General features: G+C 37.1%; 1 protein-coding gene across 1 annotated transcript; it reads left to right on the forward strand.

Annotated features, from left to right (window-relative positions):
- Positions 1-16630: 16630 nt before the first annotated feature.
- LOC149572124 (uncharacterized) lies at positions 16631-18760 on the forward strand. The gene has a single exon (XM_089813418.1). The coding sequence runs from the start codon at positions 16697-16699 to the stop codon at positions 18296-18298; it is 1602 nt and encodes a 533-aa protein (XP_089669544.1). The 5' UTR covers positions 16631-16696; the 3' UTR covers positions 18299-18760.
- Positions 18761-19365: the final 605 nt, after the last annotated feature.

The following is a 19365-nucleotide window of genomic DNA, read 5'->3' on the forward strand; positions in this document are numbered from 1 at the left end:
TCATCCCTAAGAGTCATTATGCCCATAGAAGGGGGACTTCTATTTGCCATGCCTCAAAGACTCGTTGATGTGTATCATTTTTCGATCAACTCTTGTATCGACTCACCTCTTAGATTGAGAGGGACATAATGTACTAGAATCAAGAGACACCAAGTTGTAGGCCCATGAATAACATATTACAATGAATTTGACCATAAGGATAATGTGTGCTTGAACTATCTTCTTTATAACTAGACTACATGAAAAACATTTGTAAAATCATAGACATTTGGTTCTATCAAAGTCCCTTTTCTAAAGAGATCACTTGTTTGTCTCTCTCAAAGTTGCTTTGTCCTTTAAGAGACTCTTTGCTCACCAATCCTATTTATTTTTAGAGAGTCTAACCATTTTTTTCTGAAAGGTTGTTAGAAAGTCCATTCGCAACAACACTAGGCCTATTTTTTTCTATTTTTACCTTTTACTTTAATCAAAGTTATTACTTCATCCTTTGAGAAGATCATTTTCTCACTTGGAATCATTTGCTACCCAAAATTCATGTTTTCCAACCTAATTAAAAGGCATACTTAGTGTTTTCACTACCTTGAACGAAAAGTTGAGAATAAACTAGAGCAGATAAGTGGAAACATCATGTTAGATCAACTGAAACCCAAGTTTAAAAAGGTCAAACTCAAATGACCAACAATATATAGATAAATAGAAGCAGAATATAAGAAACACACACACAATCCTAGAACTACTAGACTAGACTGAATTGAGAAAGAAGGCATTGATAATTTACTACAAGCTGAGTGGGAGTGTAAAATTGACAATTTGAGGTCTACACATGGTGTTAACTATGACCTTATCAAGGTTACAACTTATACATACTATGAGTAGATACATCTTCTTCCCCCACACATGTTACATGTATATCATCATTGAATCATCCCTTAGGAGTCATCATATAGGTCTTCATCTATTTTAGGCATACTTAGATACATCATCTTCATAGCATGTTTTAGATAATCCCTAGCCAATCAATCATCATCCAATCTAATCCTAGCTCAAGACTCCTCATCATCCCCATCATCCTTGGGCACTCGATGTCACATTGTTAGAGTTGTCTATCCTACATCCTATATTTATCACACCATTGTGGTCATCCATTTTGACCACACACTACCCAGGATAGTCTATATTGTCACTTTTGTCCCTCATCACCATAAGCTAGAGGTTGGGCTCCACATTTGATCATCACATGTCTTATGAAGGGTCATTTTTCTATCCTAAAAGTTGGAAAAATCACCATATCTTGAGCTTACACATAGGATAACATCTCTTATACTTTGGCATCACATAATTGATCCTTTAGGTCCCTTAGGCATCACATCTTTAGCATCACTACATGCTATCCTTTTTCATTTATCACACATTGTTAGATCTTAGGAAATCCGTGCATTGTAGGTTAAACATTATCTTATCTTTAGGAAACCTAGGACACACCCCTTACATCTTACATTCACCATCATATTATCTTGCATCTCATCTTTAGGAGCATTATCATTGCATGCCACCTACCACACATTAAAAATAGAACATGAAGAAGAAGAAATACATGGACTCTAATCTTAGTGGTGGCTCAACTAACACATAGATGGACCCAATAGCCTCCATGATCACAAATGACCCATTTCATAAAAATCCATAAGATTTGGGACCCTTACCATTGGAATTATACACCTTTTATGAATCATCATGGGCATGTAATCTTTGTCAATGCCATTATCGATATATACAAAGACACCATCATGGCCAACTTTCAAATGTATAATGTTGGGGCATTTGGATTTGGGGGAACACTGCTACTAGTAGGGAAAGAAGACCCTTCATATCATCTTTATGGCATGTTCCCACCACCTGTAGACCCTAATGATCCCCTCACTAATCCTAATATACCATAGATCACAAGCCTAATCATAGGATCAACTTGAATTGGTGCCCCCATCTTATAGAACAACCAACTTTCCATTGCAAAATCATTGGTCAACACAACACCCTAGCAACCCACCATCACACAACTAATATTCGCAAGCATTTATAACACTAGTTTTGCTAGCGTGCAACTTGCATCCATCCCACTCAATATTGCAAGACCTTCCACCTCTCAAATGGGTGCTTCCACATTATACGTACCCACTAGTAGTGCTTCCAACCCATTCCAACAGAACACCCAATCAACAACTTAGTTCACTAAAGGAATGTTGCCAACATGGCCTAGCAATCAACCCCTAATCACCCCTAATGTCAACACCAATCCATTCACTTCTACCCAAAACACTTCCACTTCATTTCCACTTGAACCTTGGAGCTTTACACAATCATAGAGGCAGACCGCAAGCCTCCCAATTAGAAATCCTTTCATGCCAAACTTCTAAGCGCAACAGCCACCACCACCACAAGATAATTCACTACCACCGATCACCAACTATTTTTTCGTGACACCTCTAGGAAGTAGGCAAGTCATGCCACAATGATAGCAATTGCGATAGGGACAGTGCCCTATATCATTTTTATGGCACCTCACAACACCCAATTGCCTTCTCAAGCAAGTGTACATCCATCTTACATTGAGAAGAATGTGGCTTCCCAAAACATAGCACCAACATATCAACCACCACTACCACAACAACAAATCCCATAATAGCAATACACATAAGCACCCATACAGAACTATATGTTTGAACATCAATCCCACACTTACCCTCTGCATCAACACACATAGTACCAATAACAATTCACCCAAAAAATACCACAGTATGCCCAACCACCATTAGAATAACCTTTGACCCTCATCCCAGCTATAAGACAATCCACATTCCACTCACCATAGTACACCCATCAAAACCATCCATATTCACCCTTTCCATCAAATGCATACCTTGCAGTATGGCTACTAGGATCAAAGGCACCACCTACAACACCTATAAATGCAAAGTGGGAAGAGATAAAGAGTATCTTGAAAGAACTGAATCAAAAATATTCAAATTGGAAAATGTCTGCTTATATCCATTAGACAGGGCTATAATAATAACACCCTTCCCCAAGCACTTCAAAATCCCCAAATTTGACAAATTTAGGGGGAAGGGAGATCCAATTACACACAAAGGAATTTTACATGCACTATCAAGAGGTAGCCTATAGTGACATTTTTCTCATGCACCTCTTCCCCAAAATCCTGGGAGGGGCAGATCTTGAATGGTTCTATCAAATATCCTATGGCACCATGAGCATATTTGCAGATATTTCAGAAGCCTTCATAACACAATATGCTCACCTTGTCAAAACTAAGTTGTTAGTAATTGACCTAGTCTACACCAAATAAAGGGGGGGGTGAAAGCCTTTCCAACTATTTACAAAGATGAAAAACTCTCACAACACAAATCTCCTACAACCTACCAAAGTGACACCTTGTTAAAATGTTCATCAGTAATGCACCTCCCTCTACATCCACCTTCATATGAAAACTTGAATTTGAGAACTCAAACACTATCAAATTTTTGTTATCATGCTCATTTTCCTCCATAAATCCACACTAAAACCCATCACTCGTCTCCGTTATTGAATCTATTGAAGCTTGAATCATCCTTCAAAGCACATCCATCATCTTGGACACATGCCAACATCAAGAAGGCTTTGGAGTGCTTACCTTTGATTTGCATCCTCTTGTATTGCTTTCTTAGTCTAATCATACATGTTCCTTTGTTTTTTCATCGAATACTTAGTTTAGCTTTGTGTTCCTTAACATCATATTTCTTTGCATACAAAACCCCTATGGCATACTTGGGCAACATGGTTCTTAACATCTTGCTCACAAACTCATCTTTTGATATTACTCCACTGCATGCTTTGATGGATAGCATGATGTCTTTTATTCACTTTTCATAGGCTTCAATCTCCTCATCCTCTTGCATTCTCATGCCATCAAACTTTCCTCTCTAGCTCTTAGATTTGGCCCTCATGATACACTTATTTCCACCATGGATGAATTTCAACTTCTCCCACATTTCATATGTTGTCTCTAGTTCCTCCACGTCTTTATACTCAAAGTATGATATGGCACTTTCTAGACCATCACTATGTTCTACTTTTTACTTCAAATCACACTTCTCACTTATCTACGAGTTAGTGCTAGCAATAACTCAACTAGCTAGGGTTAAGCAAAAATATATCATATGAAATAGCAACACATAACACAATGTTTATCTCATGGAAATCCAACTAGGGTAAAAACCATTGTGTGTGAGTTGATCCTCACAAGTTTGCACCCTTCTAAAATGCACTTAGTCAAGAGCTTATCCATGTTAAAAGGTTACAATAAAAATATGAGGTGCCATCTTGTTAGTGGACTTAGATGAGACATGTTAAGATCTTGCTTTATTAGGAGGAGCCTGGTTAAAGGAGTTTAGAACACAAGTTAATGTGTCACCCTATCAAGGGATTTGTACAAAGAACCTATTAGGGTCAACCCTCAATGGGATTTGTTGTTGCAAAGATAAGTAAACACTAGAGAAATGCCTTTTGTGTAAAGGAAGCATCAAAAAATAACTTCCACTATGTACTAAGGGTAACAATCATAATTGTGTCATTTGGAAAATCTACTATAATGGGATGGTCTCCTTGAAGAGGAGCTTCAACAAGTTGGTCTGCAATTACTTGTCCCTTAATGGCCTTATGATCCTTATAGGCAATGTTGAATTCACTTAAAATCAAAACCCATTTTGTAGCTCAACCAATGAGGGAGGCTTTTGATAGAAAATTTTTGAGTGGATCTATCTTGGCAATGAGATGTGTAGTGTGATTAAGCATATAATGGCATAGTTTCTACATGCAAAAGACTATTGTCAAACAAGCTCACTCGATAGTAGTGTAGTTCAACTCATAGCCAACTAATGTTCGAATAAGATAGTATATGGCTTGCTCAAAACCATTGTCATCTAGTTGTGCCAAAAGGGCACCTAAGGCAATTGAAGTGGCTGAAATGTATAGAATCAATGGTCATCCTGCAATTGGAGGGACTAGAACTAGTGGATTAGCCAAGTATACCTTAACTTGTTCAAATGCTTTCTAACATAAGTAATCCCATTGAAACTTAGTGTCTTTTCGAAGTAAATGTTGAAGTGGATAGACCTTATCTGCTAACTGGGACACAAACCAACTGATGGACTGTAACTTTCCCTGAAAACTGTGGAGTTGTTTCAATGTGGTAGGCAGAGGCATTTCCATGATGGCTTTCACTTTGGCAGGATCTACCTCAATGCCTCTTCTTGACACTATGTAGCCTAACAACTTGCTTGATTTGACCCCAAAAACACACTTCTTTGGATTAAGACGCACTTTATATTTCTCCAACCTTTCAAAAATGGTGGTGAACACATCAATGTGGAAAACACGCATCTTACATTTTCCTAGAATGTCATCAACATAGTCCTCCATTATGACATGTAGAAGATCATGGAAGATTGTAGTCATTGCACATTGATAGGTGGCACTAGCATTCTTCAAGCCAAAAGGCATGACTTGGTAACAAAAGGTCCCCCATGGGGTAGTGAATGTCATTTTATGTTGATCTTCTTCTGCAATTTTGATTTAATTGTAACCGGAGAAACCATCCATTAAAGACAACATTTCATGTCCAATAGCCAAATCCACCATGATGTCTATGTTAGGAAGTGGAAAATCATCCTTAGGACATGCAAGATTTAAATCTCCAAAATCTGAATAGACATAGATGCCCCCAAATGCTTTTCCTATAGGAACAATGTTGAAAACCCACTCAGGATAATCAATAGAGCAGATAAACTTTGCCTCTAGCATCTTTGTAGTTCTGCTTTGACTAAAAGTGCTACCTTAGGATGCATCTTGCACAACTTTCGTTTCACAGGTTTAATCTTTGGATCTACTACTAAGTGATGCACAACCAAATCTATGACTAAACCAAGCATGTCTTTGTATGTCCATGCAAAATTGATTTTTCCTTTTTGTAGGAACTCAATCATCACTTTTTGTTCTTCAAGACTTAAGGTGGCAACAATGCAGGTGATTTGTGGATTATCTACCATGCCCAAATTAACTGGAATTGTGTCCTCATTTAGTGTAGATGATTTTTTTGGTGCTAAAGATTTGAATGGCAAGTCAACATCTCCCTCTTCTGGCTCCTTTAGAAGGTTTTCACTAGAAGATGTGTCCTTTATTTTATCCTTTTCTTCATCCAAGAGCGCTCCAAAATAGTTTTCACTAGAAGATGTTTCTTCTATTTTTTTATTTTTCTTTTCTTTTTTACTTTTGCAATTAAGAGAATTGACTTGGCTACCAAAGTAGGCTTCCTCATTGTATTGGATCTCATGTTTGTAATCTTGGAGATTCTTAAGGCCAAAGAATGCCATCACTACTTCGTCAGGGTTACAGATATCGAGAGTTGGTGGTGTGTCCTGAAGGTCCCAGTCTATCATGTCAAGGTTGGTGAGAGGAAGGTCAGTAGATGAAAGGTTGGCTATGGTAATGGCACGAACATGGTTATCTAAGTTGTCCTCAATGTATTGGAAGGGTACTTCGAAGAATTCCTCCTCTTTAGTCTCAAAATTAGGTTCAACCATACAATAGTGATCAGCAAAGGATACCTTGGGTTTAATGGAGCCCAAACCACATCCTTTAGGATAGCTATTAGCCTCAAGGGGTTTTCTGATTCCATCTTCTTTAGACCCAAGGCTGGTACCATGATATCCCATGTTTTTAATGATGGGAGGAACCTTAACATATTTATCTTTAAGGAATTCCATAGGTTCATCTTTTCCATCAAAATATAGCCAATCTAGGATATTACATTCCATGTGTTCATCACTAAGTGAACCCCAATGTTCAAATGTTGTCTTATTAACATGCATAGTACCCTTATTTGTAGAAGGTGCTATTTGTGAAGGTTTTCCAAAGGAGCAGGGGGAGAGTGGTAGTTGTCCAACACATAAGGAATTTTCAAACCTATACTCTCCCATTCCTAGGTCAACAAAAGTAACCTTCTTCCCTATAGTATTAACCTTAATATCCTCGACCTTCTCTTTTCCTTTACGGGAAGTGGAGTCATTATTGGATAAATCTAGCATTGTTGTGGAAGGTGATTTTGTTATGGTGAGAGATTTAGGTATAACCTTAGCAAACTCACTGATTGGACAAAAATTTGTTGGTGCACCTTCCAATCTCTTACAAAAAGAAAAGGGCAAAGGATCGCTTGGAATTGTGACCTCTCTTCCTTGGTAGGGAAATTTTAACCATTGATGATATGTAGATGGGACTGCCTTGAGTATGTGTATCCAAGGTCGACCAAGTAAGATGTTATATGGAAAATCCAAATGTAGCACATGGCATTCAGTGTTTATGACAGTTGGCCCAACCTTTAGTGGTAGCATGATAACTCCTTTTGATTTTCTTTATCTTTCATCATATGCTTTGATTGTTATCATTTTATCAATATCTAGGAGGTCTTTAGGAAACCCCAAGAAATGGATCATCTTCAATGTACAAAGGTTCAAACTAGATCCATTATCTATAAGAACTCTTTTTATCTTATGTCGTTATATAAGGACTTCAATGTGGAGTGAATTTTTTTGGTGTTGGTTAGGACCTTGGAAATCTGTGTCTGTGAAGACAAGGTGTTGTTGTGTGGCAAGATTTCCAATCATGGTAGTGAATTAGGATGCATTAATGTTTTCAGGAACACAAGACTCTAAAAGAGCAATCTCCAAAATCTCTTTGTGGATGGGTGAGGTGGTGAGGAGCTCTAGAATGGATATTTGTGCAAGAGTCTTCCCTAACTAGGATAATACATCATAGTGAGAAGCAGGTCTTTGTGAAGTGGATGGCACAACAGGTGCATGTGGAACTGATGGATTAGTGGGGTTGGGAATAGCAGCTTGCAAAGTGATTCTTCCTCGTCGAGTGGTTGCATCACAATCAACTGCTTGTAGGACAAGGGTATTCACATGAGTATCTACCTCTTCAATGTGACCACACATGGATTCAAAACCACATATATTGTTTATTTCTATTTTAACACATACGAAGTCAAATCCTAATATGTGGTTAGAAAATAGTCATAGTGTAATGCATTTGATGTGGAAGCTCAATTTACATTGTTCGTATTGTTGTTTCCATTGTTTTTGTTATCATTGTTGTGGTCAGGAAATGGCTTTTGAAATATCTTCAGTTTAGCATTTTTAGAGGGTGGTCCCTCTTCTACCTCAATTTCTCCATCATCAACAAGATTTTGAATGAAGACCTTGAGTTTTATACACTTGTTTGTGTCATGTCCTATGATGCAATGGTATTTGCAATATTCATTTTCCCTATACCACTTTAATTTGGGTTGATTTTCATCAAAGGGTCATGTGTTGGGAAACACCATCAAATTTTGATCCACTAATTTTTGGAATATGGCATCCAAGGGTTCATGAAAGTTAGTGAAGTTCCTATTTCGATCATAGTCATGGTTGTAATTGTTGTTGATAATGTTGTTGTTGTGAGGAAAAAATTGTGTTTGATTATGATATTGTTGATTGTTTTGATTCTTATTGGTTTGAATTGTTGTTGTTTTGGTTATGATAGTTATTGTTGTTCCCACCTTGGAGGTTTTCTACACGTTTAACATGAGTGACACCATCGTGGGTAACACCTTTGTTTTTGGACCAAAATTCGAGTTTGTTGTTGTTGTTTGTGTCATTGTTTGAGAATGAAGAGCTATAATGTTTAATGGAACCCTTGTCTAGGAGTCCATTTTCAATGTTCTTGTTGTTCTTGACTAAGGTGGCAAAATCCTTAGGACTAGCCATCTTCATGTGGAAAGACATCTCTAGTATCAAGTTTTTGATAAATATATCCACAAGGTGGGAATCCTCAATTTTTTATGGCATGTGATTAGCAAGATGCCTCCACCATTATAGAAAGTTGGAAAATGTTTCACCATTTCATTGTTTTGTGTTGCACAACGCACTTAATGAGGCATAATGTTCAATGCAGTAAGAGTATTGTGCTACAAATTTCCCCATTAAATCATTGAAGGAAGTTGCCAATAGTGGCATGTTGTGATGGTTAAGTTGTTGTGTTGTTATCCTTGCCATCAAGGTTCAAATCTAATGGGGATGAGGTTCCCCATTTGTGGCCTCACTGGTTCATAGCTCCAGGTCAAAGCATTTACCCCTCTTTAAAAATAAAAAAAATCATCGAAGGAAGTAATGGAACCCTTGGGTAAGTTCATTAGCCACTCTAGTGCAAGGCCTCCAAGACTTCATGGGAAGAGCCTTTTAAGATAATCCTTGCTATAGGCTACATCTTGACACAAAATTGAAAATTCCTTGAGATGCGTGACAAGACATGTTTCTCCCATGTATTTGTCAAATTTAGGAATCTCAAAGTTTGATGGAAATGGTATCATGTTAATAGATCTGTCAAATGAAAAGGGGCAAATTTCCTCAAAAGAGAAATCCTTCACCCCTTTGTTGCTCATGGTATGGACCAAATTTTGAAGCTCATGCAACTGCTGGGCTAGATCCTAGTTTGGTTGCATTTGTGATTGTTGGGAATTGATAAACCTGCCTCCCAAGTTGTATGGAGTCCCAAACATATTGTGAGGTGGTGGAAGTGATCCACTTTGGCCAATGTATTGATATGAAGTTTTTGGAATTGGAACAGATGTTTTCACCATAATTGTTGGCATTTGCAAATAAGAGGAATATATCAGTTGTGTTGGAATTGCCATATGTTGTGTAGGTACTTGCCCAATGTTTAAGCATCCTACAATTGGACCTATCAAGGTTGACTATGGAATACTAGCATTAGTAGTGTTGGGCATAACACTAATGATTTGTTGGATATGTTTCACACTTAATTTTATTGTCGGTTGTGTTGAAACACTTGAAGTAGGTATGAAACTAGTTCTCGCCACAGGTTCCTTCTCTTTACTAGATGTTTGGGCTATGTTTGAAGTTGGTAATATGAGAGCACCACCCTTGGTAATCTATCTAAACAAAATGTTCTCATCAAAACTTGTAGGGACATTAACACCATCTTTAACCAAGTTTAGGAAGATCTTGGTCTTGTTTTCCCTAATAGACTTTTCTATCATTTCCAAGTTGTATGGATCTGCAAGAAATGTTCAAACATCACTAGGGATATTGTTGTTGTCAATAGGATCTTCATCTGGTATACTTCTTCATCATCATGTGAATTACTTCCCAGAGTTGTGTTGCAAAAATGATCCTCTGGTTCTTGTGTGGGTGTTGAACTAGGCATGCCAAAGTTTGTACTAGGGGGAAATGTGCTCCCCAATGAGGTTGATCATGGAGGAAAAGGATTCTCCATCTCTTGTTGCCTTAATGATTCCAACAAACGAGACATGGGATTAAATGTGAATTTTTCAAATTGTGTATGTACCATACAATAGTGACCAAACGAATGGGTGGAAGATTGTGGAAGAAAGAGAAGAACATGCGGGAGAGCAACTAAACCTTATATGATAAAAGGGCCAACAACCTAAATGTAAACAAAAGACCTTGTTGATTTAGCAAACCAAGTGTGATATAGGATAAAAGTATCTTTCTCCTACCAAAGATGGACAAGTGATCTTTAGGCAAGCTAGGACACCGAATTGATTACCCACTATTTGAAGATGGACTTGTGATCCCAAATGAGTGAGTGTAACTATGATAAATGTTTTCTTATGGATAAAGGTCTAGTGTTGTAATCTTGGAAGTTTTGTAACTAAGATGTCCTTATGCCCAAAAGATTAAGGTTCAAATGATCAAGCTCTCTAGAGGAAATTTTTCAAATGGAAGACTAGAAATTTGGAGATGGGGTTGATGTGGAAAATGAAGGTGTTACGATCATTATGCGGTTAACTCAATCTTCTCCCACTGGGAACAAAAACCTTGGGTTCACTCTAGGGAAAGTAGACCAATTTTGGAGTTTAGCATTATATTTGATTCTATCATAATGGTCCTGTTTAGCTTCTTCTTTCTTGATGTCTTTGATAGCATATTGAAATTGTTTATCATCGTGTGCTAGGTTTTTCCTTTCCTTGTAAGAAAATGGTTTAGACAATTTCACCTTCTTAGTTTTGACTTTGTCGATCATGGCAGGAACAAAACAAACCTAGTTTCAAAAAAAATTACAAATAAGCTTGTGACTAAAAGACCTAATGACTTCCAAATGGTAGATCAAATATAAGAATTCCTTAAAAATAACCATAGGTCAAGAGGACCCACCTACAACTATTTCACTCACTAAAAGTTTAGCTCACCATTTCACTCATTTTTTAACTTATTTGATGTTTGGTATTGGTTTTGGATGTTTAAACAATCAAGCATGTTGAACACATGAACGATCCTAATAAGGCTACCACTAGGATGTACAAAGATTATCTAAAGGGAGTCCTCGATATACACAAGGTATTTGAGGCCCAAATATGTAGATGAAAGAAAATAGTGCCACATAGCTAGGGGGAGACGGTAACCCAAATCTCTGCCTTCACTTCCCAAAGGTATAAAGTTCTTTGGGGCTTAGCCAAGAGTGATAAAGTTTTGCTTTCGAAGAGGTGTCTTTCGATTCACCTCCTGATTCTTATACTCTACCAAAACAATGGAGTTGAGGTTGTCCCAAGGGGTGATGAAATCCCCAAGCAGGCCTCCTAAAAAATATAAACAAGACCACTTATTTCTTGTGCACTCAAGATCACCCGAAAGTGCGAGGGGAGAGAATATGTAAGTGGCCTTGGGGTTAAAAGACACTTGTTCTTTCCCAATGGAGCTTTAGGTTTTGTAATCTACTCTTGAAGACACTTGTGTTTAAACATACATTATTCTTTCCAACTTGACAATGTTTTTAACATAATAAAAATCATGGATTCATCAACATAAAGTAAATCGATCATCTTCAACCTAATCAAAATGCTGAAAATAAACCAATTCCCTTGAGTCATTCAAGATTGAGTGACTTCATTTTAAGCACCAAATCCAAATATTTCATAGCAAACTTTATTAACCTTAGGCATTCAAGAGTGTATTTGTTATCTAAACATTCATTCCAATGAAAGCATGTCAATTTCCTTAAGGCACTCAAGATTAGGTTTGGCTAGTCTACACATGCATTCCAATGAAAAAACTATTCATTCATTAATGACATTCAAGAGCATGTTTGAGCATCATTCATTCCAATGAAATGTGTATAATTTTCCTTAAGGCACTCAAAAGTGTGTAATGGTTTACCTTAGGGCATTCAAGAGTGTGTTTGACCTTTATATATTAATTGCAACATGCATTCCAAGGAAAGTGATTAATTCATACAAGTTTATTTACCATTTGCATCTCACAAGTGATTAAAATCACTACAGATTCCTAAATGATTAAAACTACTATAAAGTCCCTAAGTGATAAAAATCACTACAAATTTTTAAGTGATTAAAATCACTAAAAGGAAGTTTTCCAAAGCTTGTCTCCTACAACAAAAATTGATTAGAAAATCCTTGTCAATCAATCAATCAATGAGTTAAGTGTTACAAAATTGATTCAATCTAGCAAAACATGAAGATGACAAACACTAGGTGTAGATGACAAAACTGTGCAGACATCAAAAAATGCAGACGACAAAACACTAGGATGTACAATAAACTTTTCACTGATAAGTTAGTTGCAGATGATAGAACAGAGTCATAGACACCAAAACTCAGAGATGCAAGAATACGCAAATGACAAAGCACTGACAGTATAGATTTTTGCAACACACAACACATATGACAATCTAGGGATCAGAGATGATAGAACTCAATAAAAAATCATAGACGACAGTATAGTTAGCTAGTTTTAATGGTCGTCCGTAATGTAGATGACAACATAGTAAATCTACAGAGATGACAAAACAGACTTTTGAGATGCTAAAACTCAAATGGAGATGAAAAAAATCAGTTTTAATGTAGTATTAGGTTGATTTGCAAAAGTAGTAGTGGCGAAGATGCCAATCTTTAGAGATGTTGATCTGTGAAGACAATAGAGCATCTTCACAAATGACACTGTGTCCTAGCAGAGACGATAGTGCGTAGGTTTCAACAACAAGTTAATGGTTTTGACAATTTTTTGAAGGTGGAATAGGGATGTGGGTCCCACCGGGCATGCCAAAATGTATATGCGAAAACCTAACCTGTCGGGAGCACGCATTAACAAGAAAATATTAGTAGCATGTGCATTCAAGATAACAAATATGATTGAAAAACTACTAATTCTACTTGAGTTTTAAAAAACTATGCAACCAACATATTAGAGTCCTCACACAACCTCAAAGAAGCTCAACAAGGGTGCCCATAAGAGGCCTTGTTGATGTGCTTAAGTGTGAGGGATGTAGATATGCTCTCCCAAACACAACTATTGAATCCCTTGATGATGCAAATGCAATATGAAATGAATCTATAGTAAGAATGTGTGTGAAATACTTCAAGCAATGGCTATGAGTAAGCCACCCTCAAAGGATTCCATGGATATGGAGGTGAATGAAATGCAATGAAGAAAGAAACCTATAACATCATACTACCATGAAACTAATGTAAAAACTAGAAATCTAAGTAATGCAAACAACTACCAAAGGTTAGTTCTAAGCATAAAATCTCTAAATAGCTCTAGAACTATACTAGCATGATAACAATGCATATGGAGGAGATGGAAAATGCTTGAGACAAGTGTTCTATTTATAGGTTTGAGAGAGGCCTTGGGGAGGTGGAATCTATGTGGCGTCCACATAGGTGCCACAAGGGAGACACATGGGCTAAAGGACAAGCCATGCAAAAGTCAAAAAGAGCCTTTATGGTTGAGAGGCTCAAGGTATGCTCACACATGTGTGAGCAACCTTAGGGGAAGGAGTGGGGGGACAAAGGTGTAAGAGGTGTAAATGAAGTGGAAGATTTATTGGATCATGAGCTTCTCACACATGTGTGAGCAAAAACTTAGAAGCTAAAAGATGATTAGAAAGGTGTTTAGGATAATAAAGTGGGATTAAGTGGTGAGTAGGTTTAGAAGGATGAGAGTGATGGGTATAGATTAGGTTTTAGGATAGGATTAGGATTAAATTAAATAAGATTTAACTTAACCATAGGATTAAAGAATTTATTGGCATGGAGGGAATTAAATAAATTAGAATTTATTTCAAAGGTGATTTATGGAGCACTATGTATTAAATAAATTTAACACATTAGGGGGGATGCATTTAAATTAAATTTAAATACATTAGGAAAATGAACCTATTTAATTAAATAAGTAGAAGAATATGACAAAATATAATTAATTAATAAATAATTAATAATGCCACAGGAAATATTAAATTAATTAATATAGCATTTACGACAATTTTAAGTGTCTACGCTTAGCTTGGTATATATCCTTTTTCGGCTCTCTTGACTAGTCTAAAACTATGCTCTATCTTCTCTTGACTCTACAACTTCGTTCATTGATTACTTGTGTGCTTCTTTCTCTCTTCTTGTGCACACAATACTCTTTAAGTTATTCAGGTACACTCTCTTGTTCTTGGCACAATCACTCCTTCATGATGATATCTCTAATCACTCTTCTCGACTTTATGAGATCCACCTTAGCTCGACTCTTTTGGCTCTTTGGCTAATTGCTAAGCGATCTAACCTTTACTCATTCAACTTCGTTTTCTTTTATACTCTTCTCTTGCTTCACTTGGAAGATTTGACCTAGGAATTTAAAATTTGAATTCTCACCCTATTTACTAGTTGAACCTCCCATTGCAATAGCGCACCACTCTTGCCATGTTCTGGCAATAAATTCATATAGGGGTCCCGAGTGTTATGTGTTCTTAGTGACTTTATTTAGTTTAAAAGAATTCAAATTTGAATTCTTTCAGCTATTCCTCGATCCTTTCTCCCATCACTATAAAATGCGATGTTGAGTGCACTCTTACCCTCTACATGACTAGACAATTATGGGTTTCTTGCTTCATGATCATCATGCTGACCTAGCTGAATCAACTCACTGTTGTGCTTGTCATTTCTTTCACTTTGCTTCCTTCTGCTCACACATACTTCACTTAGCATGTTTTGCCCAAGTGAAACACTTGGCCATTTCCTCTATTGTGCTTTCACATCTCCTCTACTCTGATTACCCTTTTGAGTTAGAGTTACAAATTATATTGCCTTGTTAGATGTGCCTCTCTACTGGTCATGATTCCTTCACATGTGTTGCTAGCAATGACAACACTTTTGGTGACTAATTCTATCGATCAATGTATTGGTTAGTCTTCAAGACACTTTAGGCTAACACTTATATGTATGCAACCCATGGTAAAAGGCCTTACATATTGGGTCATTATTACATGTTTATGGATCAAATGATCCTTGCAACATTTAGAACCTACAAAAAACCTATTTGATTGCATCTTGAGAGGGGTTCTCCTACACCACATTTTTTGTGTTTGGTTTTGGGGCAGTAACCTTAGTTCAAATATGATATTGACACTCTATTCAAAAGCTCTAATTGTTACTATTGTAGCAAGTACTTGTTTCTATCAACATGGTTTGTGAGTTTTTCTCTGTGTTTTCGCCATGTAAATGGGCTTTAGACCTACAAATTGTGTTTGCTTAAGTGTTTATAAATCTCCATCATGTGACATTTTGTCAAACAATTCATGTGAATTAGCCGTGTCTTTCACTTTTTGCATCTTTATACTATGCCATTTGATTTTAACATGTTTTCGTCAATGTTCATAATCATATTGAACAATCTGAAACACATTACGATAGTGAGATAAAAGATGTCTTGCAATCACTAGTATATATGAGAGGTTGCTTTCTTGGGAGTTTTATAATAATATGCAACCCAAACTTTGACAATTAAAGAACTTTTTCATCTCAATAGCTTACTCGAAGGAATTTGCCTCTAAGTTTCAACTAAGAATATTGCAAGATCGAATTAGGGAGACTACAATTGAGATGTGGTGTGTGGAGCAACATGAGAATGCTTGGTGGACATGGAAGAAGATGTTCCACATAGTTTGTTGAAACTAGTTTGAGCACTAGGTCCAAGCTAGTGCAAGTTGGTTCTATATTTCTACGAATTTCAAAAAATTATAAATTTTGTTTTACCCCCAATTTCCAATTCTACCTATTTAGATGGAAGACTCAAATATTAGTTTAGGAGTAAATAGGAATTAACAAATCTTTGTTCCAATTTCATGTTTTGAACAGAAATTTTGAAAATATTAATTACAAAATTTGACAATCCTAATTCCAATCCAATTCTATCAAACAAACATACCCTTATTTAAATAAATAAATAAAAATAAATTCAGATAGTTAGGGACTATAACTAGATTAAGAATAATAAAAATTAAAAAATGAATAAATATCTACTTAAATTTGTCTAAATTCCATATTTAATTCATTTTTTAATTTTAATTTAATTCATTTTTTAATTTTTATTATTCTTAACCTAGTTATAGTCCTCAACTATCTGTTTTCTTGGATATGCCCTCTATTTTACCGAGCTTTAACCTTAACCTAGTAGTAAAATATTTGAACCAAGGGTATAATGAACGGGAATGCTGTGACACATTTTCCCCCAGATTGCCCTTCTTCTTTTTTAGTGTGGATGGGTGTCGGGGGTATACACAAATGTGTGCTTGTACAAGAGAAAAGTTTATCAAGCACATCCTCTCTGAGAATACAAAATATCTCATGCCTCTACAGATTCCTTCCTTAACGAGGATTTCCCTCTGCAGGGGATGCCATTTCAAGTCTCACAATGCGTTTTCTGAGTTGGAGTCAACCAAATTCCTCGTACCCAAAACCCGCTGGTTATGTTTTACCCCAAGCTCAGTAGGGTTATATGAGAATGGCAGAAAGAAAATTTTCAGAGCCCTCCACAGTCATGAAACTCTTCCTTGGATTGAAGGCAGTGGGGACGAAGCCAAGGCCCCGGATAAACTTGGAGCTAAACAGAGCGGTGGTAAGAAGCAAGGCACCAGCTCTTGGAATGAAGCGGCAGATAACTACTTCTCAAAGCAGCCCAAAACCAGGTATGATCACAACTTTCGAAACAAAAAAACTTATGAAACAAATGTTAAGAAACATGTAGAGATATCCAATGTACAAGCTGGTAGCACGCATATGGCAGAGACTGAAGATGAAGATGACTCTGAGCCTGTTAATGATGAAAGATGGGAAAAGATAAAGAAAAACTATAGAACAATGATGGGGACTAATGAAAGAAGAAGACCCAAGAAAGCATATGAGGAAAAGGCCGTCCCATGGGATCATAGGGAAGGATGGGGGAAGAAAACATGGAGGGAAGTATCTACTGAATCAACCCTTCCGAAGATGGTGGGAGAAGCGGTCTATGGAATAGGTCCTGTTCTGGCTGCGCTAACAATAGTTAGGAGGGAGTTGTATGCCCTCTATGTTCAAGAAGGTCTTGATTTGAGTAGCACACATAAGAAGAAAAAGGACAAGGCAGGTGTTGAAAAGATTTTACGAATTGCGGGGAATCTTGGATTGAGTGTGAAGGAAGCTTCAAAACATGACCTCAATATGCTGGTGGACTCAAGGCCTCATCAGGGCCTCGTGCTCGACGCCTCCCCGTTGGAGATGGAGAGTATAACAGAATTGAATCCTGTTTCTGATTGTGAGCTCAAGGGTTCTTCTCCCCTCTGGGTTGCTTTGGATGAAGTCACCGATCCTCAAAACTTGGGGGCAGTTGTTCGGTCTGCTTATTTCTTTGGCGCAACTGGAGTAGTAGTCTGTGCTAAGAATTCCGCTCCACTGAGTGGGGTAGTAAGCAAGGCTAGTGCAGGATCTTTGGAATTGGCTGAGCTTCGGACATGTAGGAATATGATGAAGTTCTTGGAACTGTCTGCAAGTAATGGATGGCGGGTTTTGGGCGCTTCTGTGTCTCGGGAAGCAGCGTCACTGAATGAGGTCTCACCCGGTGTTCCAACAATTTTGGTGCTGGGAAGTGAGGGCAGAGGGTTGAGACCACTTGTTAGTAGATCTTGTTCCCAATTGATAAGTATACCGGGAACCTTTACACATAACACGAGTAAATCTGTTGATGTTAATTCCGTGGAGCATCAATTTGAACTTGAAGAATTTAATCAATTCATGGCAGTTGAAAGTTTAAATGTGAGTGTAGCAGCAGGCATACTCCTCTATCACTTGATTAGGTCCCCCGAGCCATCTTTGGATTCAAAAAGTTGCATTCAGTTGGAGTCTCGGTAAGTTAAAGCCTTTCTCTTGTTCAACTTGTGGCTTATCAGCTTTCTCATGTCATTGATTGGCCTCCTTTCAATTGGTCTGAATATATATATATATTCCCTGACAGTTTTGCATTCATATTCCTTTTCACCTATGAGAAAACTCTTCCTGGGGCTGCTAATAGCAATTTAACATTATGACTACTTCCAAAGCAGCCACAGATGTACCTGCTAACCTTCCTTCCTCCAAGTCCCTTCTTACACATTATGTCTTGCTTTTCTTTCATAGGTAACGATTGAAGAAGTATTTTGTTCTTTCTTTCTCATGGAACTGGATCACAAAAAACAATATCATTAGGTGATCATTTCCACATTGAGAAACTATGTCAGTTATTTTTGGTATGACATAACATTGTAGTGCATCATCAGCTTGAAATTGATGTGGTCTGGATTTATAGAAAATATGGATCAATTTTTTGAAACTAAACCCTTATATACTCCAAATCATTTCCTGCTTGCATTTTAGATTGATCGGTGGATGACAGTTTGTGTTAGGAGAGTAGAACTATTCTATGGACTTATCTATCCTTACATTGTCATGGGAAGATGGTCAAGGTTGACTACCTACGTAAACTTTGCCATTTCTATTTTTTGAAACTCGCTCTATAATTTAAGTTGTTGCAATTTGAAGTGAAATTTTGCAGCCTATATTGAATAAGCTATGAATTTTTAACTCTTTTTGATTCACCAAACACAATGAATTTTGAGTAAACCAGGTGTGTATTAGTTAGGTTGGTTAGTTATTCAGCCTTAAAGCATGCACACCTAGTGCATAGGCTCATTTTTGTTAGGTTTATAACCGCTAGCACTGTAACTTTTGGAACTTTCTCTGGATTAATAGTATGGATGATACGGTGCCTCACATACCCACAGATTAGAAAATTCAAAAGAATGAATATTGCCAATTTCCACTTACTAGCAGGACAGTAGAATTCTACATTGTTTTGAGATTTTTCTTCATAATTGTTCTCAATTTCTCAGGAGAATTTTTGATACAGTTTACAACTTACAGTTATGAACACCCTTGTATGC

The sequence above is a fragment of the Cupressus sempervirens genome, chromosome 2 (assembly GCF_028749045.1).
Source record: "Cupressus sempervirens isolate cs-2001-9-10 chromosome 2, ASM2874904v1, whole genome shotgun sequence".
Taxonomy (NCBI): Eukaryota; Viridiplantae; Streptophyta; class Pinopsida; order Cupressales; family Cupressaceae; genus Cupressus; species Cupressus sempervirens.

Excerpts from the sequence above, each read along its gene's own strand:
- LOC149572124 (XM_089813418.1), top strand. The coding sequence starts at position 16,697 with ATGTGTGCTTGTACAAGAGAAAAGTTTATCAAGCACATCCTCTCTGAG.